Below are 20,919 nucleotides of genomic sequence, written 5' to 3' on the forward strand. Positions count from 1 at the left end.
AATTTTTTTTTTTACATTTTTAAATAAAGTTTTGTCGAATTAAAAAAAATGTATAAACTATTCTTAGCTCTGTGCTGTCTAGGCCATAGTTGGCTGACCCTTGATCCAGCCCAACTTCCTCACTGAACAGAGGTAGGAAACTGAGGTCAAGATAAGTTATATAATCACACAGGTTGTGGAGCAGAGTTACAAAGAGAAGCTAGGTTTTCTGACTCCCAAAAATTAATGCTTCATTATGCCACAATGTGACAGAGTGGGAAAAGCACTGGCTTTGAATTCAGAGGTCCTGGATTCAAATCCCACTTTTGTCACTTACTCCATGTGTGACCTTGGGTAAGCAACTTCATCTCAATCTCATCCTTAAAATGAAGGAGTTGGGCCAGATGGCTTCTAAGGTTCCAATCAGCTCTGAATCTATGATCCTATAATTTAGAAATATATTGTCAGTCATGATGCCTGGTTCACTTCTCTGTAAATAATTCATATCACCAACCCTTTCTCTGGGCCTCAATTTCTACCTTGGTAGAACAGAAGGACGAGTGACTAGATACCTTTGATACCCTTTTTAGCTCTAATAGCCTATGTTTCAATGATAGCTCTGCTAGCTCTGAAGGCACAAGCGCAATAAGAAACCTGAAGGTTAGAAGCCCTGGAAATGTTCTAATACAAAAATATCTGAGGGCAACAAGTAGCAACAATACTTGTTGATCCACAAAAAAGGTGAATTTTAAGGATTCTGTTAACAAAAAAAGTTGTTTTTTAATATAACCTCAAATATGATTTTTATCTCATCAACAGATTCCTACATTTCTCTCCACCCCCATACACACACGGACAGATGCAGACACACTATTCCCACTGTGAACAGATAATAAGAATTCAGTAGGAGGAAAAACCTCCCTTCACTCTTCAGTGGCTCCCTATCACCTACTGGCTAATCAGACTGCAGCACAATTACATCGCTGTTATGTGATTAACTTCGAAATTCAGCATGACAAAAAATACAATTTATTTACATTGTGAAGAGGCTATTTCTACTTACTTGTCACTCAAAAAGTAGAAAAATCCATTTCTGAGGAGGAATACACTAAAAATGGGTGTGTGTGTATCATATATACATACATACATATATATATATACACATACACACATACATACATATATATGTATATATAAAATAAAAATCTTTTTTGGGAGGAGGTAAAACTAAAAAAACAAACAAAACTCAAGCTTCACATTCAAAATATCCTTTTCTAAGAAATTATCTGTGCTTATAAATTACAAGAGCTGCAGAGACAGATGGCATTTTCTCAGGAGTCAATGTGCCTACATCTAAGCAATGGGAATGAATGAGAAGGGAAGCTCAGTCCCACTGGACTCCCTGAGGTGGACAGCAGGCAGGGGTAGGGGTTGAAAAGTCTAATATTGTTCATATGCCTGCGTGAAGAGAGAAGGGAAGAAAAAAGATCTGTGCATTCAAAGAACTTACAGTTATGGTTGGGGAATAACGTACACACAAAAATCAAAATTTAAAAATAATATGCGCTGTATACCTGAGGTAAAAACAAAGTTCTACGTGAGGGGAGGTCACTACTATCCTGGGAGGAAGTATTAGGGACAGCTTCCTATAGGAAGCAGAACCGGAATCGTGTTTTAAGGATGGCTATGAATTTAGTTGGGGGGAAGTGACCACAGGGGAGAAGAATGGCGTGAGCTGCAGGCCTCCAGGCACAAGGGCAGTGTAAGCCAAGACAAAGGTGGCCAACCCACTGTGTAAAGGGGACATTAGTTATAGTCTGGCTGAGGCACAAAGTACAAGGAACGGGATCTAGTAACATTGATAGCTGACATTTAGACTAGACTTGAAGGTTTTCAAAGCACATTAAATACATCATCTCAAGACTTACAACAACCCCGTGGGGCAGGTACCATGGATGTTATCACTCCCGTTCTACAGATAAGGAAGTGGAGGCTTAGGAAAGGCCAGTGACTTGCTTATGGTCACATGGCTAGTAAATGTTGGAAGTGAGATTCCAACCCAGGTCTTCTTGATTTTAATTCTTAAAACTTGAGCTAGTGCAACATACTAAAAATAGGCTAGAAAAGTAGGGTGGTGCCAGATTGTGAAGGAACTTGCATGCTAGGTTAAGGAGCCTGGAATTGACTTGGTAGGTAATAGGGAGCCCATAGAAAAGTATCTGAGTAGAGGGGTGACATGACCAGATATGTGCATAAGAAGGATTGATCTGACAGTGGTATGAAAAATGAATGAGGGAGAGAGGGAGAAGGGAGAGAGGGAGAGGAGGAGGGAGAGGGAGAGAAAGAGAAAGAAAACGAGAATGGAGATGAAAAGGCCTGTTAGGAGGCCCTTGCAGCATAGTTCAGGGCAGTATTAAAGAAAGCTTAAGTTAGGGTAGGATTTATTGGAGGGATACATGAGGGATTTTGGCAAAAAAAAAAAAATGTTTAGTAACAGACATGGTGAGTTTGCTGTATTGGTGGGACATTGAGGTAGATAGCTCCTCTAGGCAATTGGATATATGGGGCTGAAATAAATCTCAGAGTTAATAATCTGTGATGTGATGTGATATGCTTGTGGAAACCATGTAGGAGTAGATAAGATCACCAAGGAACAGAATTTAAAGAGACAAGAAAAGGGAGACATGGGCAGATATTTGGAAATATATACTTTAAGGTGTCAGGAAAAGAAACTAATAGAGAAGTCAGAAAAAGAATTGTTGAAGTAGTAGGAGAAACAAAACATAAAAATGCCTCTGAAATGGAACTGATACTTGTAGAGTGCTTTAAAGTTTGCAAAATGCTACACCTACACACACACACACACACACACACACACACACACACACACCCCCATTAGTATCTCACTTGAGTCTCATGAAAACTCTGAGAACAAAGTAAAAGTATGGTTGTCCTGAATGGACAACTGAGGAAATAGCTGTTCAGGCTTTAATGTCACACACAGAGTAAAGTGTCTAAGATAGAATTTGAAATCAGGTTTTTTAACTCCAAAGCTAACACTCTACAAGAAAAAGCATCCAGAAGCAAAGGATGGTCAACAGGGTCAAAGCTACAAATAAGTTCAGGAGGATGATGGGAAAAAAAAATGTCAGTAGAGTTAAAGACTTGGAAACCATTGAGAAAAAGGTTCAGTAGTGTGGTGAGATTGCAACGAGCTGATGACAGAGTGGAAGGCCCAGATGTGGAGGCATATATAGGCAACTTTTTCTAAGAAGTTTAGCTCCTAGGGGAAGATAGCGATAGAAAAGGACAGGATAGAAGGGTAAAGGGAAGCCTTTGTTAGGACTGGGGAGACCTGACCCTATTTATAGGAAGATGGGAAGGGCTCAGTACTGAAAACGTAGGAGAGGAAGAGGATGATACCTTGGACAAGATCCTAAGGTATGTGGAATCTCAGGTTCAGAGAAGGGAATAAGCCTTAGTCATGATTAAGAATACTTCTCTTGGAAAGAGGAGGTAAACAGAGAACAGGTGATCTAGGCAAATTTTGAGGAATTAAGGACTATTAAGGCAGGACTCAATCTTCTAAGATAGACTCAATCTTTTTGGTGAAGCATAAGAAGAGGTTAGGTTTTCTGTATTCAACTAAGTGGGAAAGGGCCAAGGTCAGAAGCTTGAGGAGAGAGGCGACAGGTTAAGAGAACAATTGCTTGGAGAGTGATTCAGGTAGTCCAGAGAAACAGAATTCAAGAAGTGTGTGGCAACAGCTGACGGCCAGCTGAGCTTATACAGCAAACTTACTGTGGTGGTGGAGGGGCTATTCTCTGTTCTCAGTTTTTTAACTTTGTCCAGCACTCAGGGAGCAGGAACAGATAGACTACGTGGTGAGTTTTATTTGGGTTTAAATATTATTAGCAGGACACGAACAGCAGAAATTCAATGGGGCAAACGGTTTTAAGGAAACTGAAATCATCAAAGAGGCAAATTGTGGGATCAAGTAGAGATACTGGAAGCTATTGAATCCAGAACAGGGATGGTACACAGACAGAATGAGGATCCAGGGACTGGAAGCCATAAAGAAGCCCAATAGCAGTTTTAGTCAGAGTAAGGGAAAGAAAGAGGCTGAAAGCTCCAGTGGGAATTGAAGTTGGGCAATTCTGAGGGCTGGAGAACACCCCTGTGACCAAGCTAAAGTGTGGCACATTAGACAGGGTAGAGGAGGAGGTTGTTGGATTTAGGAGGTTGAGGAATGAATGGAGTTTGGGTGTTAATGTGACACATGAACACAGATAATGAAGTCCCTATTCATGATGCGGGGGGAAGAGGAGAGGAAAACCATGCATCAGGTAATAAAATCATGAAAGCTGAGGAAGGCACATGGAAGTAGGGACTTTCAACAACAACAACAAGAACATGGGAAGAGGATGGTATAAATGAACTGTGTGGATGTCAATGGAGTGAGGAGAACAGTGGTCTGGATAGAGAAAGCTAGGACACCAGCCCCTTTTTCCTGGCCCTGAGATGAATGGAAGGAGTGGTCCCCAATGGTGAGGACTGTGCCAAAAAAGAAAACATACATGAAACCTGAAACTGTTACATGTCTGGAAATCACAAATAGGATTTAATTTTTTTTTTTAAATCCACATCATTTCTGCAACAATACTCAGAGTCTGAGATGTTTGATTAGGAATATCCTCCACAAAACCTTGGTTGAAAGATTTCAGTGTCTGAAGGTCTTCACCATTGTTGAATATTGACTGTACAGTGTGTTCTACCATTGGGCTGGGCAGTAACACTTCCCCCTACCAGAAGAGATGACATTTCTCTCAAGTGGGCTCTCCTAGCACTTTATCACATATTTATAATCATAAATTCAAAGCTAGAGAGGACCTCAGAGGCTAACTAATCCACCCCCCTCATTGTGCATAAGGAAACTGAGGCCCAGGAGGTTAAGGACTGAGATTTGCTTCAAATCCAGCATCCTTTTCAAAACATGTGCTGTCTTTCTTACAGGATTTTTATTTTGGTGACCATTACCTGTCTCTACCCACATCTCTTCCCCTCAAAGAGACCGAACATTCCTTCATGACAGGGAAAGTGTCTGATTTAATATTTGAAACCCACCCCCCTCCCTATCCCCTACCTTGCCCATCACAGGCATTCAGTAAACACTGGTGGAATTGAACAACTGTTCCCTGTATGTTCCAAAGCCAGAGAAGGTCTGTGCTCACCCACTAGGAGAATGTCAGAAAACCCTCTTTTACCTTAAATTGTTTGTTTTCCTCCTGTAACCTCTGAACTTCTACTTGCAGCCTTTTACATTCTTCCATTACTTTCTTAGCTTCAGTATCATCCAAAGAAGAACTTATAGATTTAGACATAACAGATGATTCTGTCTTTGTTGCCGTTGTGGACATAATTTTATTTATTTCTACATCATGCTGCTCAAAAGTAAATGAGAGAAAAACTGTCAGACTAAAAGACTTGGGGGGGGGAGAAAAGCAAAATTCTTAATAAAAGTTGCACATGGTAGAATTTATCCATGTGGTAAAGTATCAAATGGATCATTTAATGTAGCATTTTAGCCAGTCAGTATCTCAATATTCATTTTATAGGCAACAACTGGACCCAAGAAATTATAGTTAAGACTAGAGAAGGAAATCATGCTGAGGCTAATACTTCACAGCATGGAGGAAAAGTATATCATACTATCAAATTCCTGCTATAAATGTATAAGCTGAGGAAGAATTGATGACAAGTGATTATGGGGGAAAAAATCTGGAAAAAGTCTCCACAATGATTAGATAAAGGACAGGGCTGGAGAGAAGGTGATTTATTTTACTGAAGCACAGAATTTTAGAGCTGGAAGAGACCATGGAGGTCATCTGAAGTTCACAGAGGGAGAAATGAACAGGAAAGTCAAACAGCTAGTTAGTTAGTAGCAGGGTCAAGGACTAGCATCCAGGTCCCCTGAACTCCCTGTCCAGTGCACTCACTGAAAGGATGAAAAACAAATAATCATTAGCAGTTCCAAGAAGTAGACTGATGATCTTGCAAAGAGGAAGTACTGAGTTGGTTCAAGGAATAGATCACTGAAATACCATGAGTGAAGGTGGTACAGATGAAAGGCTTAACTCTCTGTTACTGCAACAAAGTTAGGGAACATCTGCTCCTTACCTCTAGACAGTAATTGGAAATAATTTCAAATAGGTTAACTTCTTCCATCATCTTCCCCCCAGTGGTATTATACGATCATAAGTCTAGAGGTAAAAGGGACTTCAGAGGCCATCAAGTGTAACCTCTTCATTTTATGGATGAGAAAAAGGAGGTCTGGGGAAGTTAAGCAATTTGTCCAAGTTAAGGCAGTGTCAGTGGCAGGATTAAAACCCAGCTCTTTCGATGCCCATGCCAATGCAATTTCCACTGTGTAGTGATGCTTCCTGCTCTGTACATTTAAAATACTGTTTAAGATGGGTACATTTAGGGAGGACTCTGAGAAGCTGGAGTATGGCAAGAGTAGGGCAGCCGGGATGCTGAGGGGACTTGAAACCAGGTTAATATTTCTGATCAACTGGTTTTGATGTTTTTAAAAATGTGTTGACATGGAAGAAACAAAATCATCTATTGAAATTCATACACTTCTCTCAAGCCTCAAAAGCAGGTATTTGGACAGAAATATCTAGCTGAGATAAAGGCATGAGAGGAGTGGTGGTTACCAGCTTCAGGCTGCACTCATTCTGTGACTCACCAGACCGCCAGTCATGGCAGCAAATTACTCCTTTCACTGTTTTAACCTCTCAACAATTAAACTTCAACATACAACTTAATATCCCGTCAATCCTAGTTTCTTGAGAGAAGGAAAAGTTAAGTGTTTCCAAAGCTGTCTTACACAAAATCTCATCTATTTGTTGACTTCAATTTAATTTCTTTAAGCAGAAACTAGAGGAAGGAAATAACGTGCCAAATGAAACCCTAATTTTGTGGGAACCAGAGTATGTGAAGAAGAATCAGCCTGAAACATGAATCCATCATTAACTGCAGAAAACTACTTACCGGTTTATCATTCTCTGCTGGCAATTCAAACACACACCTAAGTTTTGAATCCATAAGATCTTCTGGTTTTGCCTCCTTCCACTAAAACAATTTAAATTTGATAATCAGGACACAATAAAATGCTCGGAAAAGAATTACGACTTTTTTCCTATAATGGTTTCAGAAAAATGTACATAAAAGCCCAAGTGAAGATTTAAAAAATAAATGCAGTATAATAAAGTCTGCATTAAAAAAAAATGATAAAATTGAATACATTAATTTATAGCAATATAAATACAAATCCCAAAGCCTCACTGTCTTAAAACTTTCCTAATTCAGTATAAGATGTTACTTCAGGGATTGGGTACAAATCTTAGGGAAAAGATTAAAATGGCAAAGAGAAAATCTTTTCAAATTACAGTCCTTGGTAAACCTTTTAATTCCCACTGAGATAGGCAGCACCTACCTTTCTTTTGCTCTGTTAACATGTTATGCCAAAGGAAGGAAGTCCTACCTTTGGTTAGGACGTTTTCCCAAACTGTGTTCTGTAGAACCCTGATGTTTCATGGGATATGAAAGAAGGGTTCTGTGGAAAAGTTTTAATGCTGGCAATCAATTATTTTAGGATAAGAAGAGAAGGGAAGGCTCTCTCTTCCTTGAGTTTGAGAGAAGAAAGAGGCCAGGTATGGGGTATACAAACAAACCAGGGAGATATAAAACAAAGGGGAATGAAAAGGGAAAACTGTCTTTTGTAAGTGGGAGCAGGACTCCCTGCACAACGGTGAGGGCGTCAGAGAAGGTTGCTGACATACCTAGAAATGGGTTCATATAATTAAGGCAAGAAGGTATTGGTAACAAGTGTGACTGTGGCTGAATCTGGAAGAAAAGCCTCAAAGAGAAGTAGTTTGGAAGAGCAGAAGCACAACCAGCTGGTGACGGCAAAGAGATGTTTGTTAACTCCTACCCCTCCATGTGTTTTGAGCCTAATCACTATTCACCAGCTTACAAGCCAATGGCACTTAACGGCTATGCCTCCTCCCAGAGACAAGATAGATCAGATCTATTCCATGTTGCAGCAAAAAATACTCATTATGTGCAGCAATCTTTTTATGAAATTAGGCTGAATTTATTTTATATTGCAAAAATAAATATGCCTTGTGCCACTTTAACCTAGAAGGCATTTCATACTCCTGGTGCTAATGGAGCAGCATCTATGGGTTCCATCAATACATTTCTAACCCAAAAGTAACCTCTGCCAAACCTGTCATGGAAACTTTAGGTTGAAAAAATAAAATTAAGTTACTTTTTATACTATGACCTTTTCTGCTACACCAGTTAAACCTGGTATTATTTGGGTGAAAATAATTCACTGAATATTTCAAATTTCAGGTTGCTTTTCCCTCATAACTTAAGACATGTCTAGGCTGAGCTCTCTCTCTGATGCTAATTGCTAGTGAAACATTCAGGGAATAAAAACTCATTTTATTATCAATTCTAGATTTTAAAAAATTGCTAAATCAGGAAAAAACATACATTTCAAAGCAAAAGGGAAAAGACTCCGAATAATCAAAAACCTACAGTACCCTAATTTACCTGATTAAGGAGAAGCACAAACTAGAAAACCACTTCAATAATACACCAGTAAAAGGTAAAGTATTTGAGGGGTCTCTTGTTGTTATTAACTCTATGAAAGGGAAGATAGCCTACCAACACCATCCAGTTCTCCCTCAAATTTGAGAGTGAGAGGTTAAGTAATGTGGAGCCAGCTTTTCTTTAATTTATCTCTACATGAAACCATCCAAAGTCTCTAGTTACAATGTACCACAGGTTAAACCAGAATTCTGTTGGCCAGCTATATTCTGAAGAAGGAAGGTCTGAATAAAGTGCCATATGGATACATATAGGGTGGGCTATGGGTGGGAATAGCCTGTAGCATAATGCTCTGATAGAGCTATCTATAAATAGATGTATTTATGAAGGGTAATTTAAGTGAATGACAAGTAGATAACTGAATCAGCCTGTCTCTATTCCCTGGATGAACCCACTGTTCTATTTTTAGTTGGCTGGCTGTAAAGTGCTGAAAGCTTTGTGGGACATATAATTTGTTGCATCTGTTTATCCTAAGGTGACCAGATGTCCCCTTCTAAAGGGATTGCCCTCTTCAATTACATTTTGTTCCCTTGAATGAGGATCTCCCTTTCATAATCTGTAACTCCTCACCCCTCCTTTTTTTCCCAAACGTGTGGACAGAATGGCACCTGTCTATGTGTGTGCCTTCTCATCTCTTAGGTAGTCTTTTATTAGGTATCCATGTACTCAGACCCTATGGACGCTTTCCTCCTTTCTTTCCCCTACCATAATACAGTATAATAAAAAAAAGATGATTGTACATGAAATTACATCTATTATGTACAACTTTCTATTCCTTTTAAATATATAACAATGTTATCATGTAAATCTCTTTTTAAGGGGAGTACCTCTAGGACTACAAAGACCCATCATTCCATTTTCCCTCGTGTATTGATAGCATTTGGGAAGTCATTTGCTATTATCCTTATTTAAAAGAGCAAGAGAGACAGTTAAATATGTGGTTACTATACTGAAAACAAAATTGGAGGGTTGAGATAAAAACTGAAAAGGCCTAGGTCCCTAGATTCATCATGGAGAAAACAAATGAAGAGCCCATTCAAACTGCCAGAGCCTATAGGGCTCCCTACACTGTTTGGAGGTGGGGGGAGATAACAAATTACAGATTTTAGGAAACACCAGAAAAATAATCTAAAAACTTCAAAAAAAATCACTAATACCTAAATGACTTTTGATTTATTAGCTTATTTATTTTTTAAGAATACAGACACAAATCTGTGCCCAGACAGTTTTATTTAATTCTGAGAGAGGGGAGGGGGAGAGGGAAGGAGAGAGGGAGAGAGGGAGAGGGGGGGGGGGGAGAGAGAGAGAGAGAGAGAGAGAGAGAGAGAGAGAGAGAGAGATGTATTCAGTACTTACTACTGCTTCCATATCTGAGGTGTCAGTCGGAGCAAACATAGATTGAACCATAAACTTGTGTTTACTTTTCTCATTAGGATCATAATCGAAAGGCTGTAGCATCACTGAGGAAGAAAATATTTCATTAGGTTGAATCAGACTTATATTATTTTTGGACATTTCATAAGAATAACAATAGTAAAAAGGAATTCCATACAGAATTTCTGGGGGGGGGGGTGAGAGGAGATAAGGGGAGATGAGGAGATGAAATCAACAATTCTTCCAAGTATCTACATTTGCACAATACTTTATAGAGTTGGGTCACATAGCCAGAAAGGGCTAGTTCAAGCCTTGTATCTGACACATACTAACTAGGTGATTTCGGTTAATTCCCCAAGACTACAATAAGAGTCATTCACTGTGAGCTCCCTAAATCAATGAAATCATAGATCCAATCTCTATCTCTTCCTAACATTTAACATTGCTTTTACATGCATCTAATTTGGGCATCCCAATAACTGTTAGTAAGGAGAGTAAATATGATTATTTTCACCTTACAGATGACAGGATAGACAGAAGTGTTAAGGAAATAATATCTACAGGGTGTGAAAATGTCCAAACAGTTTTTTTTTCCCCAAGATAAACCCATGGGTAGGTATCATTATGCCTGTCTCATGGGGGGCGGGAGCAGAACTGAAATATAGCAAGATGACAGGACCTGCTCAGGGTTACAAAGCTAAATATCAGAACTTGAGCACAAGCCTTCAAGATCAATGCTCTAGCCACTACAGCATGTTGCCTCTTTGAAAGGTTAAGGACCCAAAACAAAATGGAGGCCCAGAGGGTTCTAGAATCTTAACTGTTACATTTCATACTTCCTAATATGAATTACCCAAAATAGGCGAGGAAGGACTAAAAATACAAACATACCTTTCTATTAGTGAAAACAGATTTAAATACTTGAATATTCCACTCCTGCCCTTTGAATTTAAGAAGTGGGCAATCGTGGCTTAGAGAGGTAGCACAATCTAGTGGATAGTATATGAAAACTAGAGGTAGGAAGACCTAGGTTCAAATCCCCCATATCTGGGTGACCATGGGAAAGATACAAATTCTGAGCCTTGGCTTTTCCAAAAGTAAAACGAGGGGCATTGGGTGAGATGGCTCTCAATGGTCTCTTCCAGCTCTAAATGAATGATCATAGGTAAAAATATAAGGATATTTGAAAAGCATTTTAGATTTTTAAATTTCATGATAGCTAACAAAGAAATGCCTGGATTATAGTCCTTTCTCCCAAGAGAATGAAAGAAATAGTTTTCACTTAAGGGTAAGTACTAATGGGGCAACTAGGTCGTATTACAGTAGATAGAGCGTCATCCATGGAATCAGAAAGACTCATCTTCCTGAGTTCAAATTTAGTCTTAGATGCTTACTAGCTGCTTGAGCCAGGAGATGTCACTTAACCCTGTTTTGCCTCAGTTTCCTCATCTGGAGAAGGAAATGGCAAACTGCTCCAGTATCTTTGCCAAGAAAACCCTAAATGGGATAATCAATGACAGAAATGACTGAACAACAGCAAAAAGTACTGATAAAAGCCAAGAAAGAAAGAAAATACTACCTTACGTTTATACATCCACACCCTTCCCTCTGAAACTTTGACTCAGGGAACACACCTCTATTACTCACTGAGAGGAAAAGAATTTCTCTTCTCCATTAAAAGTAACTGGGTTCATGTTATCATACTCTTTAGGAAAAAGGACTTGATTCATGTCAATAACATAGGTCACAGGCTAATGAAGAAGAGAAGATAGAAAACAGGGTCATGAAAATTTTCTTTCATAAGAAAATCTTGTCTAGTAAGACAGTCCAAACCAACGTTTGATAACATCAATGTGGGTTTTCTGTGGGTAAAATGATATCCCCTGAAATAGAACTACACACAGAGGAAAGTCTGCCATAGCAAGGTTATAGCTAGCCCAATTGACACCACTCTTATAATGTAGGAAACACTGTATTTAACATACGTATTTATTTGAAATTCGATCTGTTCTGAGATTCCATAATTACATTTCATAGCTGTTCCCCTTATTTTCTTCACAGAATCACACAACCCAGTTTCTATATGCACGATGGAGACTCGAGCCTTAGTGGGTCACTCTCATACTCGCTGTAGACGCAGAGAGTTCTTTTCCACAATGAGGGCAGGAGAGCGTAGGGAAAAAAAGACACTAGGAGTCAAATGGCCCAGGTTCAAATTCTAGCTCTTCTGTTTGCTAGCCAAGTGCATGCAATCTTAGGTAGATTACTTAACCTCTCTGGTAACTCAGCTGTTACAGCTGTAAAGGGAGAGACTTCACTAGAGAATCTCTAAGGGCCCTTATACCTCTAGAACCTATTAAAATTTAAAATATCTCCTACCTCTGTGCCTTTGCTCACAGTATTCCCCATGAGATATCCACTACCTCCCTCTCCACAACCTCTTTCACTTGTGTTATTCTTAGAACTCAACTCAAAATGCTACCTCTTATATGAAGCCTTCCTAGAACCACTTCAAATCAGTAAAAATCTTTCCCCTCAGATCTCATGCATTGCTTTCTTCTTGTACCTAAGCTTACTACTTACTGGGCATCGTGCTTTACGATTATTACTATCTCATTCAATACAAAATATGACACATCTACTTGTGTGTTTGCTCCCTACTTGACTAGAAAGCTCTATAAGGGCAGGACACATTCTACCCCCACCCCCTCAAGCCCCCAAATGTACTGGATGCTTAAACATCTGTTAAATGCTGGTGGACTAAAAATCCTCATTCTTTGAAAATGCTCTTGGCATACTCCTCCCAACACTCATTCAAGTGCTCTTTGCTATGAATGACCTTGTGAGAAGAGAATACCAAGGCAGCCTGGATATTCTTTTTTTGGGGTGGAGGTTGAGAGCAAGAGAAGGGGAGAAATCAGTATGTTAGAAAACAAACTTTTCGTAAGAGAAGTACCTGAAAGCCTCAATCTAGCTAAAAAACTAAAATGCTAGAATAAATAGTTTCATTAAGGCAGGAGGTCACTTAGGAACAAAAGGCCTATGAAACTACATACTTGGTGTTTAGCTCTTGCAACTTTCTACACTTCCACACCAGAATGGAGAGGATTCCCATGTGCTCAGCATCATTTCTGGCACCTACAAGTTAGAACATGTCTTTTCAGTGAGATACTACTGGAAGCTATAGCATCTCTCACCTAAGCACCAATACCAACGGCCTGGCCCTGAGGTTCCTGTTCTCAGTGATAGATGGGTTATAGGGGTGAACTCATTTACCCCCAATAAAATTCTTTCCTTGTCATTTTCAGTTCTTAATAGATAGGTCTGACTCAGACATTCTCTTGCTCATAAGCATCCAATGACTTCCTATTAGATATGATATAAAGTTACTTCCATAATCTGGCCCCATTCCAACTCAATCCAATAAACCTTTATTACTATGTACAAGGTACTATGCTCTCAACTCCCCTTCCCAGCCTTATTTTGCCTTAGTTTCCTTCATGTTCTCTCCAGTCTGTTTATAATGGACAAGCTAGTCTCCAACTGGAAGAACCACTGCCTCCACACTGCATTCTTCACACAGGTTCACTGAATGTCTTCTCCCACTCCTCCCCACTGCATAAATGCCTGGAATGAGCAGCCTGTCCTTCTATCCCCCAACTCCTTCTCTTCTTCAGTGGTACCTGAGGTACCATTTCTTCCATGAAAAAAGCCTTACTTTTTATCTTTAGCTGAAAATGTTCTCTCTCCTAAAATTTTCCTGGATCTTGTCTTTGTCCCCTCTGCCTTGCACTATGCTACTCACACATCATATTTCCTCCAGAAAAACCCAAGCTCCCTGGAGGAGGGGTCTATAATTTTTCATCTTTTCATCCCCCTTCTTAGTATCTAATGTAATACATTTAACACAAAAGATAGTAATAAATGTTTGGGGCAGCTAGGTGGCGTAGTGAGTAGAGCACCGGCCTTGGAGTCAGGAGGACCTGAGTTCAAAGCCGGACTCGGACACTTGACACATGTACTAGCTGTGTGACTTGGGCAAGTCACTTAACCCCAATTGCCCTGCCAAAAAAAAAAAAAAAAAGCAAAAAAATGTTGGCTGGATTCAACTGAAGCAGTGGCAGATGCACAGATAGGCCAGATAAACATCCATAAACTAGTAGAAGTAAACTAGCAAAATGATCCTGTTTCTTGAGGAAACTACTGATGCATATCACCCACATCTGAGTAACTTCCATTGTTAAAGAGGAGCTTAGAGCATTGAGAGGTTAAGTGATCTTGCCAGGGTAAGTGAATACAGAAAATACAAAGTGAGGGACCGTGTATGTGTGTGCGCGCGCACGCGCGCGTGCACATGCTCATGCACTCTTGTGAAAGAGGGACTCAAGGCAGGCCTCACTCATTAGAATATAAACTTTCTGAGGGCAGGGTCTGTCTCAATTTTCTATTTGTATGTCCACCATCTTGCACAGTGCTTACCACATAGCAAGCATTTGATTAATTCTATTCATTCATTGAAAGCACACCTCAGCTATGTTTTGAAAGAAAGGCAGGTATTATACACAGCTGAAGCGAGAAGGGAGACTGTGGCAGACATAGGGAACCACTTCTGAGAAACCACAAGGATGCGGAGATGGAACGTCACATTCAGGAAACAGCTAACAGACCAGTTTGACTGGAATGGAGAACTAGATGGAAAGGTATGCAGGATGCTACCTACCACCTGACGGTGAGGTGGCAGGGTGGGGAGGAGGACTCAAGTCTAGATCGAGACATTCATTTCTGGACAGGGTCAGCATTTGTATTTGTTTTGCTTAACTATTCCTATTTGTTATAATTTTTTCCCCCGGTAGGGAACTACCAATGATACCAGAGACAGAGAGAGAAGAAAAAGGGATCTTTGAAGAATTTTTTTTAAATGCACAGAAAAGAGGGTGGTTCAGAACAAGATAAAAACAAGAAAGACAGCTTTGAAGCTGTGCTGAAATTGTATTATTCTGAGAAGAAATGCAAGCTACATGTAAATGGAGACTTGTAGCTTCACAGACAATAGTCTTTTTTCAGTTTGTTGTATATAGAAATGTGCATTTTTTCAGTGTTTGCCAAGTTTGAAATAACAAAAATTTTTTTTAACGAATGGGAAGTGGGAGCTAAATTATATATGGTTTTATGACAGACTTAGTGTGTATTTTATCCTAAAGGCAATTAAGAGCCACTGAAGACTTGACTACCTTAGTCAGACCTATGTTATAGGACTATCAACTTGGTTACTGTGTGGAGAATAGACTATAAAGGAGAGATGGAGGCAGGGAGGCCAATGAAGAGGCCATTTTAGTAATCTAGGTGAGAACTGACAAAGGTCTAAACTGCAGTAGAGGCTGGTGAGGAGGGAGGGCTGACCGGAGCTGATTAGTGATTTGATGTGAAATTAAGGGAGAGGAAAGGGTGAAGATAACTCAAAGGTTTTGAATCTGGTTCCAAGTATTAGAAACACACGGGTCCCCAAAGTCATTCCCTATCACTACTGAAGGAAGGCTTCCCTTCCTTCTTGTTCTCCCAAGGCCAGCTGCTGAGCTTCCAATCAGTGTTAAGAGGAAAGACAAAGGGGGACCATGACACAAGAACCCATACATAAGTTAACAATCTCAAGGGACCCTTCCTTGAATCCAGGGCCAGCACCAAACAAAATCATTAAACTAGTCAAATTTTTTGTCCTTCATTGCTTAATAACTGACCAGGTGACACAGATATTGATTCTTTTAATATACTATTCTCAATTTATGGACAATCCAAAGGAAGCAACACTGGATTCCTAACTAGGAGACCTGGGTTCTAATCCTAGGTAGCTCTAGTACTACTGTGTGACACTGTCCACAACTTCTCTGAGCCTCAGTTTCCTTACCTGCAAAACAAGAGGGTCGACTCTTACAGACCCCTCCGACTCTAAAACTATGATCCTCTAGCCTCAGTTTTGCTTCTTAAGCTGTGTTTCTGGCAGGTAAAAAACCCCAACACAAACAAACAAAAAAAAACCAAACAAGCCTGTCCTCTGATTTTCCATGGCAGTTGTCTCCAGGTGCTGTGGCTCTAGGGGAACTGGGGAAAGTTGGGAAGAAAAGGTGGCAAGGACTACAAATCTCTTTTTAAAGTCTGCAAATTATACTACCCTGGTAGTAAAAAAATTTGTCGACTGATTAAAAAACAACAAAAAATGAACACCACTAGACCAGAGGGTCTCCAAGGTTTGGCTCAAACTCTCTGTGATCAAATTTGCACAGCTAGATTTATTTAAGGAGGAAACTTTTCTACAGCTCCACACGTTCCAAGTGAGCAGGAATGTGAACACTGCACTCTAAGTGAACAGTTGCTGGCGGTAACAGGTTACCTTAGCAAGTAGCTCAACAGAACGGTATCAGATTTCCCTCCCAGAATTAGAATACTTGTGAAATAAAAATGTAGATGTCATATAATAGAATTGCAAGGATGTCGATGTAAAAACTTTTAAAGTATGAATGGAAATTGTGGCAAGTCTGTGAACTTCCAAGATTTTTCCTCCCACTACAGATTTAAAGTTACTGGAAGAGAAAGGAGAGAAAGAGAGAAGGAAGGGAGGGAGGGAAGGAAAGGAGAGAGGGAAGGAAGAAGGGAAGGAAGGAAAGAAGGAAGAAAGGAAGGAAGGAGGGAGGGAGGGAGGGAAGGAAGGAAGGAAGGGAGAGAAAGAAAGATGTTTAGGGTTAATTTGGAAACATGAATGGTTCTTTCTTGGGACTCCTGATTGAAGGAGTGATAGCTAGTTTAAGAGGTCAAATAGCCATATAAACTTCCTGAAACTTCAGGACCTTTCAATGTACTCTGCTTTAGCAATATAACTAAAAAGTTCAAATTTACATTTTTTGGTTCTGTTACTTTATGTCAAAATAAACCTGCTTACAATCTACCATAAAAACCATGTAAGAAAGAACATTAAAGTTTAAACAGCATACTCCTTTGTTCTTTCAGCTAAATACATGTAAATTGTGACAAATTAAATGTGACTCTTGCATGACAGGCTATGAAAAAGCAAGAAGGTATCCATTATTTCACTTTAAGAAGTTGAAACCTATCTTACTTGATCAAAAGATATTTATTGCCACAGTATTAATCGAGACATGTTTTCAGACAGCTTGTTGTAGTTTAGCTATTTCGGTCTTGTCTGACTTTTTGTGGCCCCATTTGGGATTTTCTTTGCAAAGATAGTGGAGTGGTCTGCCATTTCCTTCTCTAGATGAGGAAATTGAGGCCAACAGGGTTAAATGACTTGCCTAGGTCATACAGCTAGTAAGTGTCTGAGGCCACATTTGAACTCACATCTTCCTTACTCCAGGCCTGGTCCTCTATCTGCTGTGCCACTTAGCATGCTACGGGAAAAAGAGCTGGATGTAGTGCAAGGAGAGGTATGAGTTCAAGTCTCAATTCCAACATGCTAGCTGTGTGATCAAGAAGCAAAATGTAACTTTTATGAGCTTCAGTTTCTTCATATGTAAAATGGGAATACCTATAAATACTTACAGGTTTGTTATGAGGATGAAGTGAGAATGCGTACTAAGTACTTTGTAAATTTTGAATGAACGTCAGCTACTATTAATTTTGGTAGGATGATGATTCTGGGACACTCCTTATCCAACGGAAGGCCTTTGCTATATAATGTTAAATAAAAATTACCACGTAAGATTTTGTTATAGTGTGCCTTTGGATTCAGTAGTTGTAGAGTTTCTTCAAAGGAAGAAAATTAACTTAGAATATGTACTATTTCCAAAACCCAAAATAAGTCTGGAAGAAATTATGATTTGGTCAAATGAAATTCCCAAAGGAAATTAAGCAAATGACAATGACAACTCTTCCAATTACCAAAAGTATAAACTAGGTGACATGACAAAGTTCACTTAAAAACATCCCTCACATTCTTACTTCTCTTTCCTTTCTCATCACCAGCATCTTAGTCCAGGTCCTTATCTCTTTATATCTGGATGGCTACAATTGCTTTTGACTGGTTCCTCCCATCCATCTGGCAAACTTCAGAACAATTACTCTTCTTAAAACACCACTTCCTTATGGATTCAAGAACTGCAATGACTCCCTATTACATTAAATCTAAACAACTGTGCCTGGCTTTTTAAAGATTGTCCACAATTTGGACCCACTCTCTTTATCTAACTTAACTTGTTAGTTCTCCCATAATTTTTTTTTGTACTTATCTATTCTTGTCTGATCAGTGTCATTTCCTTTCCCTCACTCATACGGTGGCGGTAGAGATTCCTACCTCTGAGCTACCCTTCACACCACACCCACAGTTAGCACATACTGATTCATTTTCAAATTCTACTTTGCATCTTATGACTGTCCTCTCCTCACTACTCACACCACTTCCACCCTAGGAGTAACCCTTATCACCAACCCCAGACTACTGCAATGGCTTTCTAATGGGCTCTATGCCTCAAGTTTCTCCTCATTTCAATCCATCCTCCACCTGGGGCCACAATGATTTTCCTAAAGTGCAGGTCTGATCACATTCCTCAAATTTCTACTCAAACTGTACTGGCTCTCTTTTGCCTCTATGATGAAAAATATAAATTCTTTGTTTGCATTTAAAGACCTCCACAACCTGACTGCAACCTACCTTTCCAGCCTTTTCACATTTACGTATGTATCTTTCTGCCCTTTAGATTTCAGCTGAATCAGACATCTAACAAGAAACTTCATCTTCAATCTGTCTTTATTTCAGCTCAAGTGCCACCTTTCCTTATATCCTCAGCACTTCTTAGCACAGTGTTTGGCTGTACTATTTATTGAGCACTCAGCCCCGAGCTTAATAAATGTTTCCTGACTTGACCTGACTGGCTCTTTTACCTGAAGCCTTTCCCAGTTCGACCACTTGCTCGTCTGCTTCCTCTGCCAAGAATGTAAGCTCCTCAAGAAAGGGACCGTTTGCTATTTGCTTTAAATCCTTAGCATCCAGCACAGAGCTTGGCGTACAGTAAGTACTTAATAAATGCTTATTGATCAATAATAACCAGTATTTGTACGGCACTTTAAGGTTTGCAAAGCATCGTACGTGTTATCTCATTTCATCCTGACAACAACCTGGTGAGGAAGGTCCTATTATTCCTTTCATTTTACAGATGAGGAAAATGAAGCTGAGAGAGGTTATAGCCTCAGGTGTCCCAGACTCCCAAGTCTAGAGTTCTTACACACCAATAGATACATGCTGTTTTGTCTGCATGTATTAGTCATTATCTCTTCGAGTAAACTATCAGGTATTTCTGGGCAAGGATTGCATTTAGTACTTTTTTCCATACTCTACAGTTACCAGTACAGCATGGGGTACATAGATAGTAAATAATCAGTAAATACCAATTAATTCTTTCAATATTTAATCAACCCTTGAATCCTAAGTCCTCTATTGTCTTCTAGAATTAACACAACAGATCCTTTCCAACAAAAGTGTAAGTCTGTGTGCTTCCATATGAATGACCCCAGGCAGCTACTATTTAATATTAAAGGGTTTATCATCTTTCTGGTTTTTTTTCCCAATACGAGACTGTCACTTGTCATTTTTCACTTTCAATGCCTACTTCATTTTCAAATCTGCCAGTGGGCAGGAAATCACATAATCACAATTATTCAAATTATGCACAAATTAAGAGTAAATAGGTTTTGAATGAAGGGCTGATTCTCTTATGAGTAAAGGGTGTTTACTTCAGGGATTCCATTTTATGTTACCTTTTTGGTTCTTGGCTGTTTATTACAGAGCTTAGATAACCCTGTTGAAGAACAGAATCAATACTTCTCAAACATTGTTACTTTTTTTTTTAAACACAATTAAACTGAATTTCTCTGGTCAAAGTCCTATCAAGCCTTTTAAACACCAGTGTGGGCTACTCTTCTCTGACAGTGATACAGTTAGTTTGTGAAAACGTTTTACTGCTCACCCTGTCTCTTATCAGACACTTCAAAGCAAACTCTATCTATGGAAAGATAAAGAAAAAAGTAAGTGGCCAAGAAAAAGATAAAACTTCCCAAATTCAGCTATCGCTATCAGCATTTTTTTTCTGATAAATGAATTCCTGGTTGTCTAAAAGCTTTGCACATTCAGATCTCTGGCACTTCTCATAAAAAGCCAGTGCCCAGGGTTGCCCACTCCAGATCGACCAAGAAGCCTGAATAAGCAGAGTCAGCAAAATCTCAAGAGGATGAATTATAAACTGCAAATAACACTCTAATTACACTAACTGGCCAAAGTCATCATTCTGAAAGAAAGAGCTGCTACTTTCCTCCTCAGGCTATGCCTGGGATTACTTTATATTAATTATGTAATTTTAAAAGGCCAAATGAGGCTCTTTCTCATCCTTTCCTCCTCCCTCTCATATTCTGAATTTTCCTCCTTTGGGAAATGCATGTACAACTAAAATGTAAAACTGAACTGCAAATAACAGAACACTGGCTGCTTTGGGGAAATCAGAATTCAGTGAAGGTTACAAAATACGTTAAACTTGGCACATTACAAGAAATGTAAGCATTCTTGATAGAACTACAATTTTACCATTTTACCTATTGTATCTGTTGGCTGACATGGTTTCTAATATGAACGGCGGGGTGGGAATCCCTCACACTGAACTAGCAGTGTTATTAGTCATGTAATGTAATAGATCACCACAATTTAAAAAAAACCTGACTATAACAAAAATATTTCCCCATATTATGTTTTGAGAAGCAGAGGATAGGGATAAGCACTGGACTTGTGATTTTACCTCTTCCAAAGTAGGTCTGCATCACCTTTGGAACTTAAAAGTCTTAAGAGAGCTGCCTGGAGGCAATGAAAGGAGGAGTGACTGGCCCAAGGTCACA

The 20,919-nt window shown here is 39.4% G+C and overlaps 1 protein-coding gene across 3 annotated transcripts in view; it reads right to left on the minus strand.

Annotated features, from left to right (window-relative positions):
- The window catches only part of VAPB (VAMP associated protein B and C), a 69,630-nt gene that overhangs the window by 7,990 nt on the left and 40,721 nt on the right, over nucleotides 1-20,919 (minus strand). For all 3 annotated transcript variants that reach the window (XR_005009985.1, XM_036752912.1, XM_036752913.1), the window contains exons 3-5: nucleotides 10,018-10,121; nucleotides 7,033-7,113; nucleotides 5,244-5,420 (exon numbers count right to left, since the gene is read on the minus strand). Coding sequence is in view for 2 of the 3 variants with exons in the window: in XM_036752912.1 (XP_036608807.1) it covers nucleotides 5,244-5,420; nucleotides 7,033-7,113; nucleotides 10,018-10,121 (362 nt within the window). In the remaining variant the exon portion in view is untranslated. The remainder of the gene's footprint in view (nucleotides 1-5,243; nucleotides 5,421-7,032; nucleotides 7,114-10,017; nucleotides 10,122-20,919) is intronic.

This window comes from Trichosurus vulpecula, chromosome 3 (assembly GCF_011100635.1).
Source record: "Trichosurus vulpecula isolate mTriVul1 chromosome 3, mTriVul1.pri, whole genome shotgun sequence".
NCBI classification, from domain to species: Eukaryota; Metazoa; Chordata; class Mammalia; order Diprotodontia; family Phalangeridae; genus Trichosurus; species Trichosurus vulpecula.